The sequence below is a fragment of the Nicotiana sylvestris genome, chromosome 5, assembly GCF_000393655.2.
Source record: "Nicotiana sylvestris chromosome 5, ASM39365v2, whole genome shotgun sequence".
Classification (NCBI taxonomy): Eukaryota; Viridiplantae; Streptophyta; class Magnoliopsida; order Solanales; family Solanaceae; genus Nicotiana; species Nicotiana sylvestris.
The window spans coordinates 162861639-162879322 of record NC_091061.1 but is presented as its reverse complement, the minus strand read 5'-3'; the positions used below and the strand labels follow the sequence as shown (position 1 = coordinate 162879322).

Here is a 17684-nt window from a genome sequence, read left to right as displayed (position 1 = left end):
CTAGGTTGTGGATGCAGCATTGCATGTGCAACACCATGGACATCAAGCAGTGAGAAAATACGTTCTTGCCAACACTTGAAATCTTCATTGGCAATAATTTCAATATTTGACACATCTGGAAATGGCCTGGCATATGGCAGTGCAACTGGGGCTGGAGCAACAGACGTAACGCCAATATTGGCGGTATCAATAGTATTTTCAGCATCAGTGTTATTTGCCATAGTTTCTTAGATTGTAGTAATTGAGAGCAAGAATTTCAATAACACTGTTTCAATATTCTTTGTAAGTAGATACACAGATTAGCTTGATCGTGCTGGGCACTGTCCTAAGAAACTATTTCAGCAGTGTGAAATATTTCTCCAGGATTAAACAAGTTTACCTCTATTTTATTTAGAGGATACATGAATCAGAAAAATATTTATATTATAATAATCTAACAAGATTGGAAAAGAGAATAGGACAAAGAAAATTAATAAGAAAAACTGGAAATAAGAGAAGCTGAGAGAGAAAGAGAAGAATGCTAAATAGAAAAGCACTTATGATGGGATGATTATTGTGCCGCCAAATGATAGCTTTTTATACTTGTAATTGCATGTACATTTGTTGTGCATGGCAAGAAAGTGGCTAATCAAATTTGCCACGTGGCATAGCCTTCTAGGGATCTGACTCCTCTCAATTTCCCTTCTCTCCATTTTTCCCAAGTTCTAGCTTAGATTAGGCACATATGGCATAAATTAAAATTATAACAGAGATAGTTTACACTATAAACATTAACCAATGCTACAATGCTTCTAGGAATAGATATGATCACTTCCTGATAAGTCTAACTTCCTTGGAACTGTTTTACCTGATAAGTAATGAACTTTTATATTCATGAACTGTTTCACCTGATAAGTCAACTTCCTTGGAACTGAATTTTCTCAGGTAAAACAGTTCATGAATATAAAAGTTCCGTAACACTGGAAAAGACTGATATGGCTGTGGAAAAAAATTAAATAGGGGAGAGAAAAAGTTTTAATTTGTTTATTAACGGACAAGTTATTAATTATCTAAATCATAGTTAGGCTTTGTTTTTAGTCAAGTTAAATCTTAGCCATTAATTTTAACTTATGACATATGTCCCTAATCTAAATTAGAACTTAGGGAAAATGGAGAGGAGTCCGATCCGCCTTCTAGAAGGCTAAGACACTTGTCTTTAAAATATTGACACACCTTCATTTGGTTCTTGCTAACATGAAGTATGAGAAATTTTGTTTAACTCTAGTGAATTGAATTTTTAAATCTGTATTCGTGTGAATGAAAAAAAGAAATTGATTAATATTTCGGATCTGTTTTTTTTTTCGCCCACATCCTTAATGGTGGGCTCGCTACCCCTACAATCAAAATAGAAACTGAACATTTCATGGTTCAAAATTTTCAATCCTTGTCCTAACCCAGTTTAAATAATAAACTATTTAGTTTAACCATTGTTTAAACTAAATTTATTGGAAAAACCAAGGGAAAATGATGAAAAGGGAAGCCACAACCTCACTATTAACCAACACCACAGTACACTAGTAGTATACTCATGCTCTAGTACATTAATTATACACCAAAATACATTCATTTTTTGACACGATTTGTACATGCTCTACAGGGAAATTAGTAGATCAACATATTAAGTAACAACAACTCGATAAACATTGGACTATAACGACGGCAGGGATAAGGTCTAAGGTCTGCATGCACACTACCATGGCCAGACCTCACTCGTAAATTTATACCGAGTTTGTCGTTGTTGTGAAAACCCCATAAACGTTGGACTAGTACTGAACAAAGAACTTAAATTTCACCCAAGTTTCAAACTCCAGAAACCAACAACATTCTCAAGAAACTCGAGGAATAAAACTTCAGCTTTTGAAACTTCTTCCTCTGATGCCTGTTCTAGCTTGTTATTAGCTACGGTTTCAAGGGATTGACAATGTTGTTTGAAACTCTCATTACCCCATCTCTTACAAGCTGCCTTCATTTCTTCTGGAGTAGTATTGTCTTCTTCCAAACAATGCGCAAAACCATAGTGATATACTGATTCCACTGCCCATAAAATGGTTACTGCCTCTGTATACTTCACGTCTGAGCTCGTCAAACGTTCAAAAAACCTGTCCCATAAATTTAGATGAAACCATACTTAACAAACAAAAGATGATAAAATTAACCAAGAAGTGAGTGACACATACACCACTTACTACTTATAGCCTATGTTGCACGGATTCTACATGTTGTCGGATCCTTCTAAAGTAGTGTATTTTTGGAGAGGATTCGACACGAGTACGACATTATTTTAGAGAGTTCACGCAACATAGCTAATAACCGCTACCAGTGGATAAACGCACACCACTTATCATGCCATTTGATTGTAGTTTAATAAGTTATGATAATTTTCGCCTAATTAACAGGAAATACAATATCTTGTGTTTTTAGCCTGCCCTCAATTTGAGAATGCAAATTTCAAATCTTATCCTGTAATGTCTTTCGAGTTTTTATTTTTTTTTAATTTTGTTTATTATTTTGCATTGATGTTGCAAAAACTATATAGATAATCAAATACATCACACTTATCAATTAGTTATAAGTAAATTTCTATGCCAAACATGAGTGGATAACCTGATCACAAATAATAACTAATCCACTGTCACGCTAAACTATAAGCTTTAGGTGTATATGATGTAATGCATTTCTCTTAATAACATATAAGAGTTATAGTTTTTGCCACTAGCATACTCACTCCATCCGCCATTGATACTTTTCGGATTTCAAGAGTCAAGCTTCTTAATTAAAACGATGGTGAATTCGAACATAGAATCTTTAACTTATTTAAATATAATTCATATATTTGAAATCTATATAAAAAGTAAATATTATAAGCCGTATATAAAAAGATCATAGTTTAACTTTTTGGACGGAGGGGAGGGAGTAATTATTAATATTGTTGCTGCAAGATTTCTAGTATAGTATCTTTAAGCACAAGAAGGGGAGCCTTCACGTAACTGGTAAAGTTGCTGTCATGTGAGCAGGAGGTCACGTTCAAGGCGTGGAACAACTTCTTGCATTTTTGCAGGGTAAGACTACGTACAATAGAGCTTGTGGTCCAGCCCTTCCTCGCATAGCGGGAGCTTAGGGTACCAAACTGCCTTTTTTTTAATGTTTTAAGTACTAATACATACCTAAAGTAATCAAGGATGGGCTTGTGATCAACAACGACACTGGTCAAGGAAACGTGCCACATGGGAGCTTCTTCTTTTAACCATGATATCTCGTCATTCAAATAGGGTAACCCAGCCAATATGACTTCCACATCTGAGCTATCAACCGATTCTTTCCAAGCTTTAAGCAATACACTAGCTGCAAATGGTGCCAACGCCGTTTTCACAAACACATATTCCCTTCCCTGCAGTTTAATTTGGTTCAATTTACAAAACTATCAATTTAATCATCACACACATGGGAAAAAGAAAAGGAGATAATTTTAATATCTGCTTTGATCCAAATTCACATGATTGTCTCGCATCATTAAAAGATATCTACATTTTATAAGTAGATAAACTATACTCTACTAATAATGCAAAAAAATAAAAAAAATCACACAATTATTAATATATGTAAGTTGAATTGTTAATTTACCAGCCATATCTTGAAGGAAGAGAAGTCGATAGAACCATCATGTATGCTATTAATAAAAGGGTGTTTGGTGGCTGCAGTGTACTGCAATTTGTGCTTCCTTAGCCACTTCTCTATTTGTGTTAGTTTCTCTTTTGGTTTCTCAATGGTTAATGCTTCATTCGTTTTCTCCATCTTCCTCTGTTTTTTCCTTCCTACTAACTTGGAATCTCTCGCAATTATTTTGCTCTGTTTATTCCTTGTTCTAATTGCACTCTTTACTCGTTATTTTTTGTTTTGATAAATGAGATGTTGAATGCTTCTTTTGACAAGTGACGAGCATATATAATCGGCACGTGTTATAGAAAAATTAGTGTTGGCATCTTTTTTCGAGAAGTGTCCAGCTTGCTGCTAGAGATGGGAGCTTCTAATTGCTTCTAGTTACTTCGTGCAGCGGCGGAGACAGATTTTTCGTTGAGAGGGTTTAAAAAAAAATTAAAAGAGATTGTAGTTAGAAATAATTTTACAAAAGTTTTGAACTCCCGGACTACTAAGTTATGCTTTTAGATTGTATTAAGAAAATTTAAAATATATTATATAAAAGTAAAAAATAAATTTCACCTTATATATACAGTCTATTTTTTCAGCAAAGGGGGTCGAATGAACCCCTTCCGCCCCTAAATTCGCCCCTGAGTTCGTGTTGCCATTTTTGATGATATTTTTTAATTTAAAGGGTTAAATTAAATAATAATTTGAACATCTGTAAAGAAATAATTATCTATTTTTTGGGGGGTCAGAATAATTAATGCTCATAAGTGCGGCAAGTTATTTTATCTTTACATACGAAAAGTATTTTCAATCACATCAAACAAACATTGAAAAACATGTTGGTCCATAACTTTCTTTTAATTTCTTAAAGATTTTTTTTGGTATTTATTTTATGACATAATTTCTCATCTTAAAAGGATATGATCTTTTACAGAGGACGTGAAAGTCGAGTATTAGGATTGAAGGTTAGCGGGTAGTTAAGCGTATTTTCTTTCTACACTAGTAGTCTTAGTATTCTTGTAATATTTTCTTATTCTTAGATTTCTTTTACCACATGTTGTTGCTTTTGCTTCGGCTATCTTATTATCTAGCTATTGTTACTACTTCCTTTTCTATAACTTTAACACTATAGTATTTCTATTGTATAATTGATGTGATTTTTCTTTTCTTGAGCCGAGAGTTTATTAAAAATAATCCCTCTACTTGAATAAGGTATGGGTAAGGTCTACATAGAAGATATAATCAAGTAAATAAAAGTGTATTTTCTCTAACATCTTTAGATGAGATGGTAATATACTTCAACAAGGTATCAGAGCAAGATGCAATAGGTTCACATCTCAGCGCCACCCAATATGAAAAGTAATTTTCAAGTGCTTGGCTCATTAGAATCAAACCCGCACGTGAGGAAGCGTGTTGAAGACATCATTAAGTAAATAAAATGTGTTCTCTACGACAGCTTAAACTTTTAGATGTATGCTGACACACACTTCAACACATATTTTCCCAAACCCACTTGTGAAATTATTGTTGCTGTTAGAAGCAACATTGTAGAAAGTTATGAGGACCAAAGTGCTTAAAGAAATAATTAAAGAGGCGAAGTCGTAGTTTTAGCTTACAAAAAAGCGCATTTTTGTTCGTTCCTCTCCATTTTTCCCTGTACCTCAAATACGAGGTCCTCAATCAATCTGCTGTATTTTCATGGCAGTATCAATATCACCCTCGTATTCAAATTCACCCCCAATTCTACCAACCCCATCAATTACCAAATCCTTTTTTCCCATTTACCCCCTTCACAGTCTCAAATTTCCATTTTCACCCCTCAAATCTCAGCCCTCAAAAACTTACCCTAGAAGAAAAACCATTCTTGTTTGTGCAGCAGAAAATGAAAATAGCAATACTGCTAGCTCAGATAAAGAGGTAAAGGAAAAAAGTGATAACGGTGGAAGTAATAATAGTAGTGGTGGAAGGCCCAGATTGAATTTGAGATGGGTGGATCTGATATTGGACCCGGACCCGGATAATATTGTGGCAGTTGGATTAACGGGTCTGTTGACATGGGCTAGTGTAAGTATATTGTGGCAGCTGTTTGTTATAGCATTGGCTATTCTTCTTGCTGCTCTTAAGTACTCTTTTATTGCTGCTCTTCTTATTTTTATCCTTATTACCCTTCTTTGATCACTAGTTTGTCCAAGTTATTTAGCCATTTGGGTTATTCCCTTTTTGTGCACTAAATTTTTAGTGTAAAGCATAGTATATTCAATAGTATTTTCTTTTGTTTAGCTAAATTAGTTTGCACTCTCAAAAGTAAATTGAAACTCCATTGTATTTTTTGCACTTGCAACTTGGTTACGGAGTGAAACCATATCCATGTTTGTTACTCCTTATTTTAATAAACGGAAAAGGGCCAGAAATGCCCTTAATGTATTATAAATGGCTTAAAATTGCCCTCCTTCCACCTATTAGTTCAAATTTACCCTTAATGTTACTTTTAGGCTCGAAAATATCCCTCTCTTAACAGAAAGATGACATGAAATTGATGGGTGTTTTAATTGAACATGTGGCATTTATTTAGTGGTCAATGGAAACCAACTCATTATAGTACCGAGTTTCCACAAACTCTTCTTGCTCCGAGCTGTTATTACTTTCAGAACAGATACTACCGGTACCACCCTGATCAAAATTCAAAAGAACTTATCAGAAAGATTATAATTATAATTAATTCACATTCTATTAAAGGAATGCAAGGGTAATTAGCAGAAGGGTAGGGGCAGAGTACTTGAGATTGAAGAGATCGGTGATTGTCAAGTTCTGGAATAGGTTTACTGCGGGTTTACTTGAGACTGAATAGGTTTACTGCGGGTAGGTTTGGCGAGTCTTTTTGGTGCTTGAGCATCGAACATGGCTTTGACTTGGTTGGTGATTTGGAGCTGCTGATGTTCTAGATTTTTTCTAACCCAACCCAAAAGATCTAATCCATCTTTTAATAGTCCATCCTTCTAAAATAAACCAACGTTTCTGAAAACCCCATTGGCAATTATTTTCTTCTCTTTTGTTCCAAATAGAGTTTTTCCTCTTCTTCTTCCTTCCTTGATTTTCCATCTGCTTTCTGAGTGCAGTTTTTGTATATTTCAGTTCTTCTAATGTTTTGATACCAATTCTTTTAATTCTTTGTCTTAGTTCTTTTAATTCTTTAATTTAAGTTAATTTTCTGGTTTCAATTCGTTTAATTTTCTTTTTTAGTTCTAATATTAATGTTGCTTAATTGTGACAGTTGTTGTGTTGGTTAAATTGTGTTTAATGTATGGCTGGTTCTATTATGTTGATGGAATATCAAGGAAGGAAGAAAGAGATACTGGGTCAGAATAACGAAGCTTTTGCTTATGTTACCAGGCGAAAAGAAAATTACTGTCAAGTTCATATGCTCATTGTTTTGTTGCAGCCAAGATGTGGTTTTGATTATCTTAAAAGGATGGATTATTAAAAGATGGGTCGGATCTTTTAGGTTGGGTTAGAAAAAATCTATGTGGACCCCTAAATAAATGCCACAAGTTCAATTAAAATGCCCATCAATTCCATGTCATCTTTCCGTTAAGATAGGGATATTTTTGAGCCTAAAAGTAACATTAAGGGCAAATTTGAACCAATAGGTGGAAGAGGGCAATTTTGAGCCATTTCTAATATGTTAAGGTCATTTTTGGCCCTTTTCCGTTTAATAAATGAGAAACCTCTAGTGGCGCACGCTTCGAAAGTCGGTAGGTAATGAGCTCGTCCCTTTACACTTCTCTACCTAATTTCCAGGTTGTGATAGTTTTCGAACCCATGACATGCGCCTAATCCAAATATCACAACAAACGGACACTTACCACTAGACCTAAGCCCCGGGTTAAAGTTCTTTTTTCAGCCTCTTATTTCTGTCTTTGGTAGTAATATCATTCTCAGTTCTGTACTTGTTATTTTTTTGTTGTTTGTTTTCGTTAATTGCAATTTTACAACCAATCAATTGTTTAACAGAGGAATTACTAATTAGAAGGGGCAAATAATGGATCTCTGAGCAACCACCTTAGGAATAAGAACTCAATGACTGTTGCATGATGCAAAAAAGCATACATAAATCAGAAGAAAGCAAATATTTTAGGGTTGTTTTAATATCTGGAGAGAATACTGCAATGAGCTTCAAACAATTATGAGTTAACTAAGAGAAATAAGAAGCTTTCTTTTATCGATCGAAGATTACAACTCTGAATCATTGCAAATCATATTGCAAATTATTTTTTTATTACTACCGGCTGTTTCCCTTGCTTCGGTTATCTTATTGCTTTGTTATTTTGCCGTTGTTATTGTTCTTTATCTTCATTAATCTCAACATAGCTTCTTCACAATTGTTTTTCCTTTTCAAACCTGCTGATGAATGCTTTTCTTGAGCTGAGTGTCTATTTCAAATCGCCTCTTTACCTCCACAAGGTAGGGGTAAGGTTTGCGTACACACTACCCTCCCCAGATCACACATTGTCGGAATGCACTGGGTGTATATAACTATACGTAGTGACCTCCTGTCTGCTGCAGCATTTTGTGAAAGAAGTGCATGAATTGGAGTTGCAGTGTCGCTGTTCAAACAGGTTGTGAGCAGTGACTGCATATATTCTTATGATGCTTTCACCTTTGTATCTATTAGTACTACAACTAAGGTAAAAATGAATTGGTTGTACTACTAAGGGAGTGGGAAAATTAGTACATTTAAGCTAAAACATCACCTCAACTCGAGATAATAGTTCCATTTCTTATTCCAAAATGCAACAGAAGACCTATCTCTTGCTGAATTTAATTCAGTATGAAGTTCACTGGTCATATGAACATGTTAACATAACAAGTGAGCAAATGCTAGCTAGAAGAGTTTAGTAGGTAAACTTTTGTTTTACCCAAACCTTGGGTTCTAGCTTCTTTAAAGTCTTGATCACAAATTTATCAACGGATAAGGGTCAAATATATCCTTCTACTATGAGAAAAGGATCAAGTTTATCATCCGTTATACTTTCTATCTAAAAATACCCTTACTGTTATACAATTAGGTCAAATATACCCTTCATCCGTTAAGATTGTCCAAGGTGGATGCCCAATCCCACGTGGCACTGACATTTTGGCCACGTGGCATGCCACCTCACTCCCCTAAACCCATCTTACCCCTCTCTCTTACTTCTTCTTCTACCACTAGAAACTCCTACTCCTCCCCAACTAGTGTCACCAACAACATATGCTCACCATAATTTTGAAATAAAAAACCAAGTTGAGATTGAAAATTGTTTCCGTGTGTGAACACGTTATATTTTAATTAGTACCAAATGTAATTAAGTGGGTCACAACTTTTCTAAACAAGTTAAATGGAAATTGAACCATTTTTCCCGTCTTTCTTTTCCTCACAATTTTTCTGTATTTTTCCCTTTTACAAATTTTCGGTTTTCTGTCCTTTCATTTAAATTTTATAGACGTTCTATTTAAATTTTATTTTTTTGATAAAAATGACACATTTTATATTATAGAAACTTTTTAGATTTAATTTTTTCAATTTACCTTATAACAATCAAAACATTACGGTGTGTTAAGATCACAAAAGCTTTATAGTAATACTTTTAGCAGGTGTTAAATTCTTATATTTCTTAATTTTCATACACAATCAAAACATATTTTTAAGAAAATAAAAAAAGACGAAGATGTGAAAATTAGTAGGTAATAACGCTACTGCTACTAATATATCTTGAAAATTAAAGTTAGAAAAAATATATCATAGACGAATATATTATAAAAATAATATATAATAGTAGTGTTGAAAATTAAGATGGGTTGCTTAACAATATAGAAAAAATATATCATACACGAATATTTTCAAATTTTAATTTTCAAGATATATTAGTAGTTACTATTTAGGTTTTGGACTCAGTGTTAATGGTAGTAGTGTGGTCGAGGGGTAGAAGGTGTTATTGGAGGAAGAAGAAGTAAAAGAGAGGGGTAAGATGGGTTTAGGGGAGTGAGGTGGCATGCCACGTAGCCAAAATGTCAGTGTCACGTGGGATTGGACATCCACCTTGGATAACCTTAACGGACGAGGAGTATATTTGACCTAATTGTATAACAAGAAGGGTGTTTTTAAACAGAAAGTATAACGGAGGATAAACTTAATTCTTTTCCCATAGTAGAGGAGTATATTTGGCCCTTATCCGATTTATCAATTATCATCACGAGAAAGATAGAAAATGCTGCCACTTTTTCCAGGAGAGGAAAACTCTCTCAGACCATCATCACCACAGATGGACATATCATGTACTCTATAGCATCCAGTTTGAACGAAAAAAAATTCTATGGGATAAGGCTCGGAAATCCTACGGTGGTTGGGGTTGAAGGCTAGCTCACTTGGTGAGCTTCTTGCCTTCCACAGTTGAGGTGGAAGATTCAAATCCCATCAGTAATTTAGGCATTCTCTTCCCCTGCCCTCCTCCATGTAAAAAAAGCAAAAAAAATCCTACTCCTTCCGTCCCAATTTTTGTGGCGGAGTGTGGATTTCGAGAGTCAATCGAGTTTTTCTTTGACCCTAATTTTTTCATATGCTTTTTAGATATTTTGAATATTAATTATTGTGACTTATAGTATTTTTTATGTAGTTTTCAAATATATAAATTTTGTTTAAAAAAATTTAAAGATTCTATGTTCGAATTCACATTTAAAATTAAGAAATTTGACGTCCGAAATCCGAGCTCGGCCATATAAACTGGGGCAGAGGGGAGTACAACGGTTTTGTCAACAAACCAGATTGACTAACGTAACCCATCCTTAAGGAGGCTTTTTCCAAAATTCACTAACCAAGATAAGTTTTAGAGGCAAGAATAAAGCGAACACAAAAATTACATTGTATTTGAAGAAGCTCATTAACAGTAAATTCTTTTCTTTACAAAACCCCTTGAAATATTAGACATGAAATTCAATTACTAATTAAGAACAAACAAGGGGAGCATATGAGTTAGGATACATGCGATCCAAGATAATAACAAAAGCCATAAAAATGTGAGGTTCAAAGCCTGGTTGTACCACCAAGCTAAAAACGTCGTCGCTAATCAAAACGGTAGTGCGAGTAGTAGCGTTGGCTACTTTTCTTGATATATTGGCTACAATATGACCAGTAGAATTGGTTATGTTGCAATTTCGCCTACGGAATGAACCCTCTACCCTGTAATCGGGACGACTGACATTATCATTCTCTCCATCAGCAGTAAAGACTTGAGCCTGGCATGAGTTTGTCGCAGTTGTTCGCATCATCATAAGCAGTGATAATGGAGGTTTTCTCATTACGAACAAAGGAGGAGAGTGGTTTCCATTGTTTTCATCTTCTTCCCCTCCGCTATATACTTTCCATTCGTATTGTAATTGCATGCTCCTCATCTGTAAAATTTTTGGGATTAAGTATGATTATGTAATTTGTAATTAGTTAATAGAAGAAATATTGAGATGATCGAAGAACTGACTAATCCTAAGTCAAAGGGTCGAGAAACCCAATGTCACTATTCTTGATCAACTTGGAGTTGGGCTTTCGTTTCACACTATTACAGTTTACGGATATGAAAATAATGGTCAAAATCAAATTCACCTATTGTGATTCCTAATGCTAGAGTCAAAATAGGGACAAACATCCATATGATCCCCATAGACTTTTTTAAGGATTTCAATTTGGAAAAAGAATTAATAGTTTCTATTCTTGTTGTATTAGTTATCATTTTAACGATGAATTTCTCCCATAATGATATCTATGCTATCTGATGCGCTACAACAATGATTAATAAAGAGCCTAATATAGCTAATTTAAGAGATAATTGAGCATGCCATGATGTCGTTAGGATCTCATATAGGCCTTTATGCCCTGACCTGTAAATGGACCTTTTCATTCCTGAAGAGGTGCATAGCATGCCAGAATCCTCTTCAAAATGGTAGGAAATAATAAAATCATTGGAGTAGATACACAAATCACCTTAAATCTAAGAAGCCGAGTTCGTGAAGATATAAAAAAATTAAAGCATATGTACATGTAATTAATACCTGAGGTCTCAATGTTAAGAGAGGTTTACCATTTGCATCCATGAGTACAAGTCCACCAACACCAGATCTTCCTTTGCCAGCAGCAATGGAACGATTCTTTCTTCTGGTGTAGTTGTCTACCCGGAAAACTAATTGTCCTAGTTTATCAAACACCGTGAATCCATCTGTCCCTTGGAAACTCATACTCGATCTCTTCCACACTGTGAAGATAGACGCCGCGCAGGCAGCAGCCGGTGGCGGCCTACTTATTAAGCGACTTGCAGGAGCTGGAGGAAGAACACATGAATAATCATTTCATGATCAGGGACAGAGTTAAGAGTGCAGGAAGTAGGTTTGGCCGAACCAGTAATTTTGATTCAAAGAAATTCATGTAATATGAACAAGTTATTTATTCGATAATGCAAGAGGACTAAAATTTCGAACCTATAAGCTTCAAATTCTGATTCTGTCTCTGTTCATGATCGTCGTGTCTACAAGGTTTGCTTCGCTTTCTATGATGATCTGCTGCTGGATGAATCTTAGACATGTATTCCAATGAGATAATTTAATTAGATGATGGTTAATTTCTCCCTTTGCCTTCCTCTTAATAACGTTAGAACCAATAAAAATCTTGGAGAATATAGTCGGATAATTATTGTTTAATATGATTAATTAATCTTTCTATTTGGTTTTGATCAATATGCATAGTGGAATATGACGAGCCTTTGTCGCCTCCGTCTTCCTTGAATGGGTTTCAAACATGGTACCACGCAAAAGATTAATTATAGTTTTATCTATTAATTAATGGAAATGCTACGAGATTAATATTGTATATATGTGGAAAGAGAGACTTTTCTTTCAACTTATCATGCTTGCTTCTCTATATTGTCTTTTTGTTTAAGTAAAATTAAGAATTGTTAATGGAGGGTAGTATTAATTAGTGGTTATTAACATGTTACACATCAGGATCAATACGTCAGGTAGGGGCGGATTGCCTGTGTCCACTTACATTCCTTGTTACATAAAATAAAAATATACAGGTAAAGATTTTATGAACAGTTGCTATTAATCAACTTGTAATCAGGAGTAGCCCACTGGAAGAGTCATGTATATTTCAGTCGAAGAACAAAAAATCATATTTCAACGCGATGAAGGGTGGGCGTATCCCCAAAAATTTTGCTTTGTATAAATCAAATAGTATTACCTTTTATACATATATATTAAATAGTGCCAAACTTAATAAATTTACATACGTAATTATAAAAAAATTAAATAAGTATTGAATAAGCACCCATCACTAAATTTATTTTTCCTTTTCTTCTGATATTTTTACCGGTAGACATCCATAACTTTGAAATTTTGGATCCGCCACTAATATTAAATCTTGAACGCTCTTAGAAAAATTTCTATTTTCACCGTCGATTATGCCCATATGCACGTTGGTGGAGGAAAGAATGAAGAAGAGCTTTCTTTACCTAATAAATTAACCAATGAGCCAACAACCACCCTGAAGGCTAGGGTCCTGCTTTCATATTGTACCAACTCCAATTTGGATTTTATTTAGGGATGGTAATGGTGCGTTGTGAGTGCGGGGCGGTACGGGTTTGAGCTTATGCGTGACGGTGTGGGTTTAGGCATGTGCAGGTGCGGTGCGGGACGGGGCGGGTTAATTTTTCTGAAAAGAAATTTTTGCGGGTTGCGGGTCAATTTTTTCCTACTGTATATTTAGTTACTCGCATGAATCTCGTTTTCAAGCTTTTCAATATGTTGCTTATACCATTTTTAAAAGATATTCATGTGGATCATTATACTGTGTTGTCTTTAATTTCCAAATATTTTTATTTATTTTTCATGCTTCAATCTAAATACCTTTGATTATTGTATAAAGCTCGAAATGTTCAAAAATGACATTAAACATTGGAGGAACTTCACTACTCCTATATATAAACTACTTTGACTTTTTTATTTGACCCTCTCAAAATTTAAAAATAATAATATTTTCCTCTATTCTCCATATCGTGAGACTTGAGAGTTGAGAGTGCTCTTCGTCAACCATAAAAATGCATCTCTGAAGCTTTTCATGTTATGGAGAAGGTCTATATATATAGGATTACTGTTATTGAAAAACCCAGTTATGTTAATCTGTTTTGCATTTTTTAGTTATGGGCATTAAATTCCTTTTTCTTACTCTTTTGGGAGTTTCATTTGATTCTTTTCTTTACCAATGTTCTATATTGATCTTGTGGTACAACTGATTATTTTCATTATCTGTAAAGTAAATTTTGATTTAACAATTTGAGCATGAATTGGTTCTTATCTTAGCTATACTCATATAATATCCGTGTGAATATCACAATTTATTTTTCTAGTTTTCTAATTATCACATTATCGAAAATATCACAAGAATGGGCCTTGAGATAATATGAAGATGCTCCAACTAGTGTATTGAAAGTTTCTAAAAATAAGACAATTTGAAGAAAAAAAGTACTGAAAAACTTAGTGAAGTGGGGCGGGGTGGGGCGGGGGAACGCGGGTGAAAATGCTATGCGGAGCAGGGCGGGGCGGGTTGAAATTTTGCGGGTTAAGGCAGAACCCGCCCTGCCTCGCCCCGCTCCACTTGCCATTCCTAATTTTATTATGTTAGGGAGAAATACGAAGGATTTTTTCTGGTTCGCATACTAATTATGCGGAGATTATAATGCAATGATTGTTTATGCAAGAAGTAGCAATGAAAGGATTGTTATGCACTTATTACGAGTGAAGGATTGTTATACACGAATTACTTACTTTAAAGGACATTTTTTATCTTTAAATAGTTTAACGTAATCTTATTTCACATGTTATCCTTATAAATAATGGAGTAGATAAATTTTCACATATCTTGATGGAGGTACTATTTAATACTGCCAACCAAAAGCTTGATTACTTTTGCTTATGCCAAAAAAGCAACCAAACGCTATTGTCTTTATGAGATTTTATATGATATCAATTGTTCCAATACCATCAACAACTCCTAAGAAAACGACAAATAGAGAGCTGTGGGCGGCTTTCTCTACTTATGAGGAGGATTTGTTAACTGTTGACTCCAAATTTCAAAGATTAAAGAAGTAGTAATTAATGCAAAAACAACCAATTGGAAATCAAGAATCATGCTTGTAATCCTCCAAGATACCAACAAATGAACTATATACAATTGGATCCCTATATCGGCTAAAAATATTAGATTCATCTTTGTCCTATGACTCATCCTTTCTGCACACTTTCACTCAGTTATCTGTAAGAGCTTAGCTACTAAGAAGCCTTCAGATCATTCTTATAGAGTCAACATAAGATCCTGCTACTTGTTTCAACTTACTTAGAAATTTACTTTGATGATGACAGGAAACATGTCCAGTTTCTGAGGTAGAGGCAATTAGAACAAAGTTCTCTCCATTCCCAACATCTATCTCATACAACCCTGCAAAAACTTCTTGAAATTCAACAATGACTGACTTGTAAGACGACTGGTCTGAAGGAATCACATTTATGATAACAACACCATCTTTTCTAAGCAATGTCCTCGCGGCCAATAACACTGACTTTTGCAAGAAATCTAAAGGAGGAGCACTCGTACCCATACTAGCATTGCTCGAGTCTAAATCAACCATGATCACATCAAACTTACCATGAAATTTATTCAAACAATCATTCCCAGTGAAATCACAATAACCACGAAAACTATCATTATCTACTTGAGTCGCGAATTTCTCAATCATTTCTATAGCATCTCCAACACAGACATGGACCAAGTCACCATGTACCAACCCGAAAAATCTCCTTGCAACCTCCAAAATAATATGATCAATCTCAACACCAAAGACTAGAAAACCTAAGTGGGAACTCAAAAAACCAAGAAGCGCCCCTCCACCAACACCCAAACACAAGGCTTTTGGCTTTATCCCTTTTCCAATTTGCTCGTCCAAATATGAAGCGATTACTGAAAGACCAGCCACCATTGGAGTCAAATAAGGATGAACTAGATCCCCATCATCAACCACCTCAAATTCAACGCCTTCCATATCAACAAAATCCACTTTCTTGGGACGGATTCTTATCTGAGTTTGTACCAAATTTGGCATTCTCTTGAATCTCAGTCTCCTCCTAAACTCTCTATCCCCATTTTCCAATTCCAACTCCACATCTTCTACCAGCATTTCTCCAACACATTGTCCAACACATCTTTCCAATACCAGACTCCGAATTACCCCATCTTCATAGCTCAAGAACGGAATTTCAGGTATTTCAGGTAGCCCATCACCTGTTCGACGAAATGCCGATATGGGTGTCAACTCAATCAACAGAGGCAACAATTTTTCTTCAAGAACAGATGAATCAGCGGTACAATTGGAGTGCAATGTGGGATTATACGAAGTGGGGTGTGGGGAATTCGGTGAATTGCCGATGATTATGAGGCGAGAGAGATGAGAGAAAGTGAGGAGGATTTGAAGATGACCTTGTTCTGTAGAAAAAATCCAGTCTGATTCGCGGTTAATTGGAACTAACATTGCTGCGATTTGAGTCGGATTTGAAGGGAGAGGTGAATCAAGAATTGAAATGCGGAGTTCTTGAGTATGGAAGTGATTGAGATGAAGCAATGGGTTTGGGATTGTGAAGGTAATGTAGCGAGATGGGACTATGGATTTGAAGATAGTTGGATTCAGTTGCGACATTTTTGAGAAAATGGGAGGGAAGACGAAAGCTGCAATAGGAGAATGGGAATTTACCAGAATTCGTTGGGTTTAAATATTTTAAAGCAAAAGATCTCAACCATCCACGTCACCGCTGCTTCGCCTTTTTAAAATGGTTGTTAATTTCGTTAATCTGACTAATCCCTTTTTCACCAAACGACGCCGTCTTATTTCATAATACTGAAAACTATGTCGTTCGCTTCTCTCTTTCCCTATTTTAAGTACTTTGTGATGATTAAAGTAGACTGTAGACTGTAGAGTTGAATGGTGTTCACCCTTCTGTTTTCCAAATAGCCACTCCAAAATAATACGTACTATTTAGCTTTGAGAAAAAGGACTTAGATTACATTGTTTAAAGTTTAAACCCAACTTCTGTGTAGAACTCAATTAGCTCTTTGTACTGATTAAATAGGGCTTTTAACACGTTTAGTCACTCCATCAAAATAATTACAACTGCTAACCAAATATACACTGAATAACAAACGTATGTATATTCTACATCAATACACAAAAAATATAATTTTTCGGCTATTATTTTGGCGACAACCTAGACTATGTAAACCCCCATTGAAATTGGCATGGCCCCTTTTATTTCTTTGATCAAAATGGTTTATGTGGTTGGTCCTAGGATAATTGAATCGTCGGCAAGTGGCAGGTATAAAAAAATTTTTAAAAACACAAATTTGTGGGGATGAATCACAATTGCAAAACTCAAACGAGATAGAGAATCGTGATTTTTAGAAGCATGAATTATAATTTGTAGAGCATGAACTATCTTGAGTTCTAATGGCGAAATTTCAAAATATGTGGAGCATAAAATTAAAATTTAGAATCTGCCTCTTGAAACGGTGAAATCTTAAAGGCTGAACCCGTCACATTCAATATAAAATCTACCTCTGCATGCATATTGAAGTTGAGCCACTTAATACAAAAAGATCTTGAACCTCATCAGAGTAACAACAATAACAATATATATACCCAATATTATTCCACACCGTAAGGTCTGGAAACCTCATCAGAGTACAATGTACCAAAGCATAGCCTACAAAGCAACTGAAGTTCAACTCAATCATCTGAACGAATGAAGAGACTATCAGGTGGAATAAGTTACATGTTGCTTAAATTCTGAGAACACTAACAAAACTGCACAGAAACAACCTCTAATTTTGGGAAACCAATACTGTGCCAACAGAAAAACGACCAATGCTTAAACCTTAA

At 35.0% G+C, this 17684-nt stretch overlaps 3 protein-coding genes and 1 non-coding gene across 4 annotated transcripts; 1 reads left to right on the top strand and 3 right to left on the bottom strand.

Annotated features, from left to right (window-relative positions):
- Positions 1 to 1628: 1628 nt before the first annotated feature.
- LOC104223624 (probable bifunctional TENA-E protein) lies at positions 1629 to 3893 on the bottom strand. Its single transcript, XM_009775088.2, has 3 exons — positions 3661 to 3893; positions 3204 to 3427; positions 1629 to 2138 (listed from the first exon to the last, which is right to left on the bottom strand). Exons 1-3 carry the CDS (start codon positions 3829 to 3831, stop codon positions 1829 to 1831), a joined length of 705 nt encoding a protein of 234 aa, XP_009773390.1. The 5' UTR covers positions 3832 to 3893; the 3' UTR covers positions 1629 to 1828.
- A 1355-nt stretch (positions 3894 to 5248) lies between these two features.
- Positions 5249 to 7422, top strand: LOC104223623 (uncharacterized). Its single transcript, XR_011399952.1, has 2 exons — positions 5249 to 5748; positions 6956 to 7422. It is a non-coding gene; the product is annotated as an uncharacterized protein (transcript).
- Positions 7423 to 10557: 3135 nt separating this feature from the next.
- LOC104223622 (protein LURP-one-related 8-like) lies at positions 10558 to 12414 on the bottom strand. Its single transcript, XM_009775084.2, has 3 exons — positions 12184 to 12414; positions 11761 to 12026; positions 10558 to 11109 (listed from the first exon to the last, which is right to left on the bottom strand). The coding sequence occupies exons 1-3, from the start codon at positions 12284 to 12286 to the stop codon at positions 10663 to 10665; spliced, it is 816 nt and encodes a 271-aa protein (XP_009773386.1). The 5' UTR covers positions 12287 to 12414; the 3' UTR covers positions 10558 to 10662.
- A 2457-nt stretch (positions 12415 to 14871) lies between these two features.
- On the bottom strand, positions 14872 to 16849 carry LOC104223621 (uncharacterized). Its single transcript, XM_009775083.2, has one exon. The coding sequence runs from the start codon at positions 16446 to 16448 to the stop codon at positions 15042 to 15044; it is 1407 nt and encodes a 468-aa protein (XP_009773385.1). The 5' UTR covers positions 16449 to 16849; the 3' UTR covers positions 14872 to 15041.
- Positions 16850 to 17684: the final 835 nt, after the last annotated feature.

Bases quoted from the DNA above. Each gene is read 5' to 3' on its own strand.
- LOC104223621 (XM_009775083.2), bottom strand. From the start codon at position 16,448: ATGTCGCAACTGAATCCAACTATCTTCAAATCCATAGTCCCATCTCGC.
- LOC104223622 (XM_009775084.2), bottom strand. From the start codon at position 12,286: ATGTCTAAGATTCATCCAGCAGCAGATCATCATAGAAAGCGAAGCAAA. The intron at 12,027-12,183 runs GTTCGAAATTTT...TTCTTCCTCCAG, and splicing joins TCAGAATTTGAAGCTTATAG to CTCCTGCAAGTCGCTTAATA. The intron at 11,110-11,760 runs GTATTAATTACA...AAAATTTTACAG, and splicing joins TCTTAACATTGAGACCTCAG to ATGAGGAGCATGCAATTACA.
- LOC104223624 (XM_009775088.2), bottom strand. From the start codon at position 3,831: ATGGAGAAAACGAATGAAGCATTAACCATTGAGAAACCAAAAGAGAAA. The intron at 3,428-3,660 runs GTAAATTAACAA...ATTAAACTGCAG, and splicing joins CTTCCTTCAAGATATGGCTG to GGAAGGGAATATGTGTTTGT. The intron at 2,139-3,203 runs GTATGTATTAGT...TTTATGGGACAG, and splicing joins CCCATCCTTGATTACTTTAG to GTTTTTTGAACGTTTGACGA.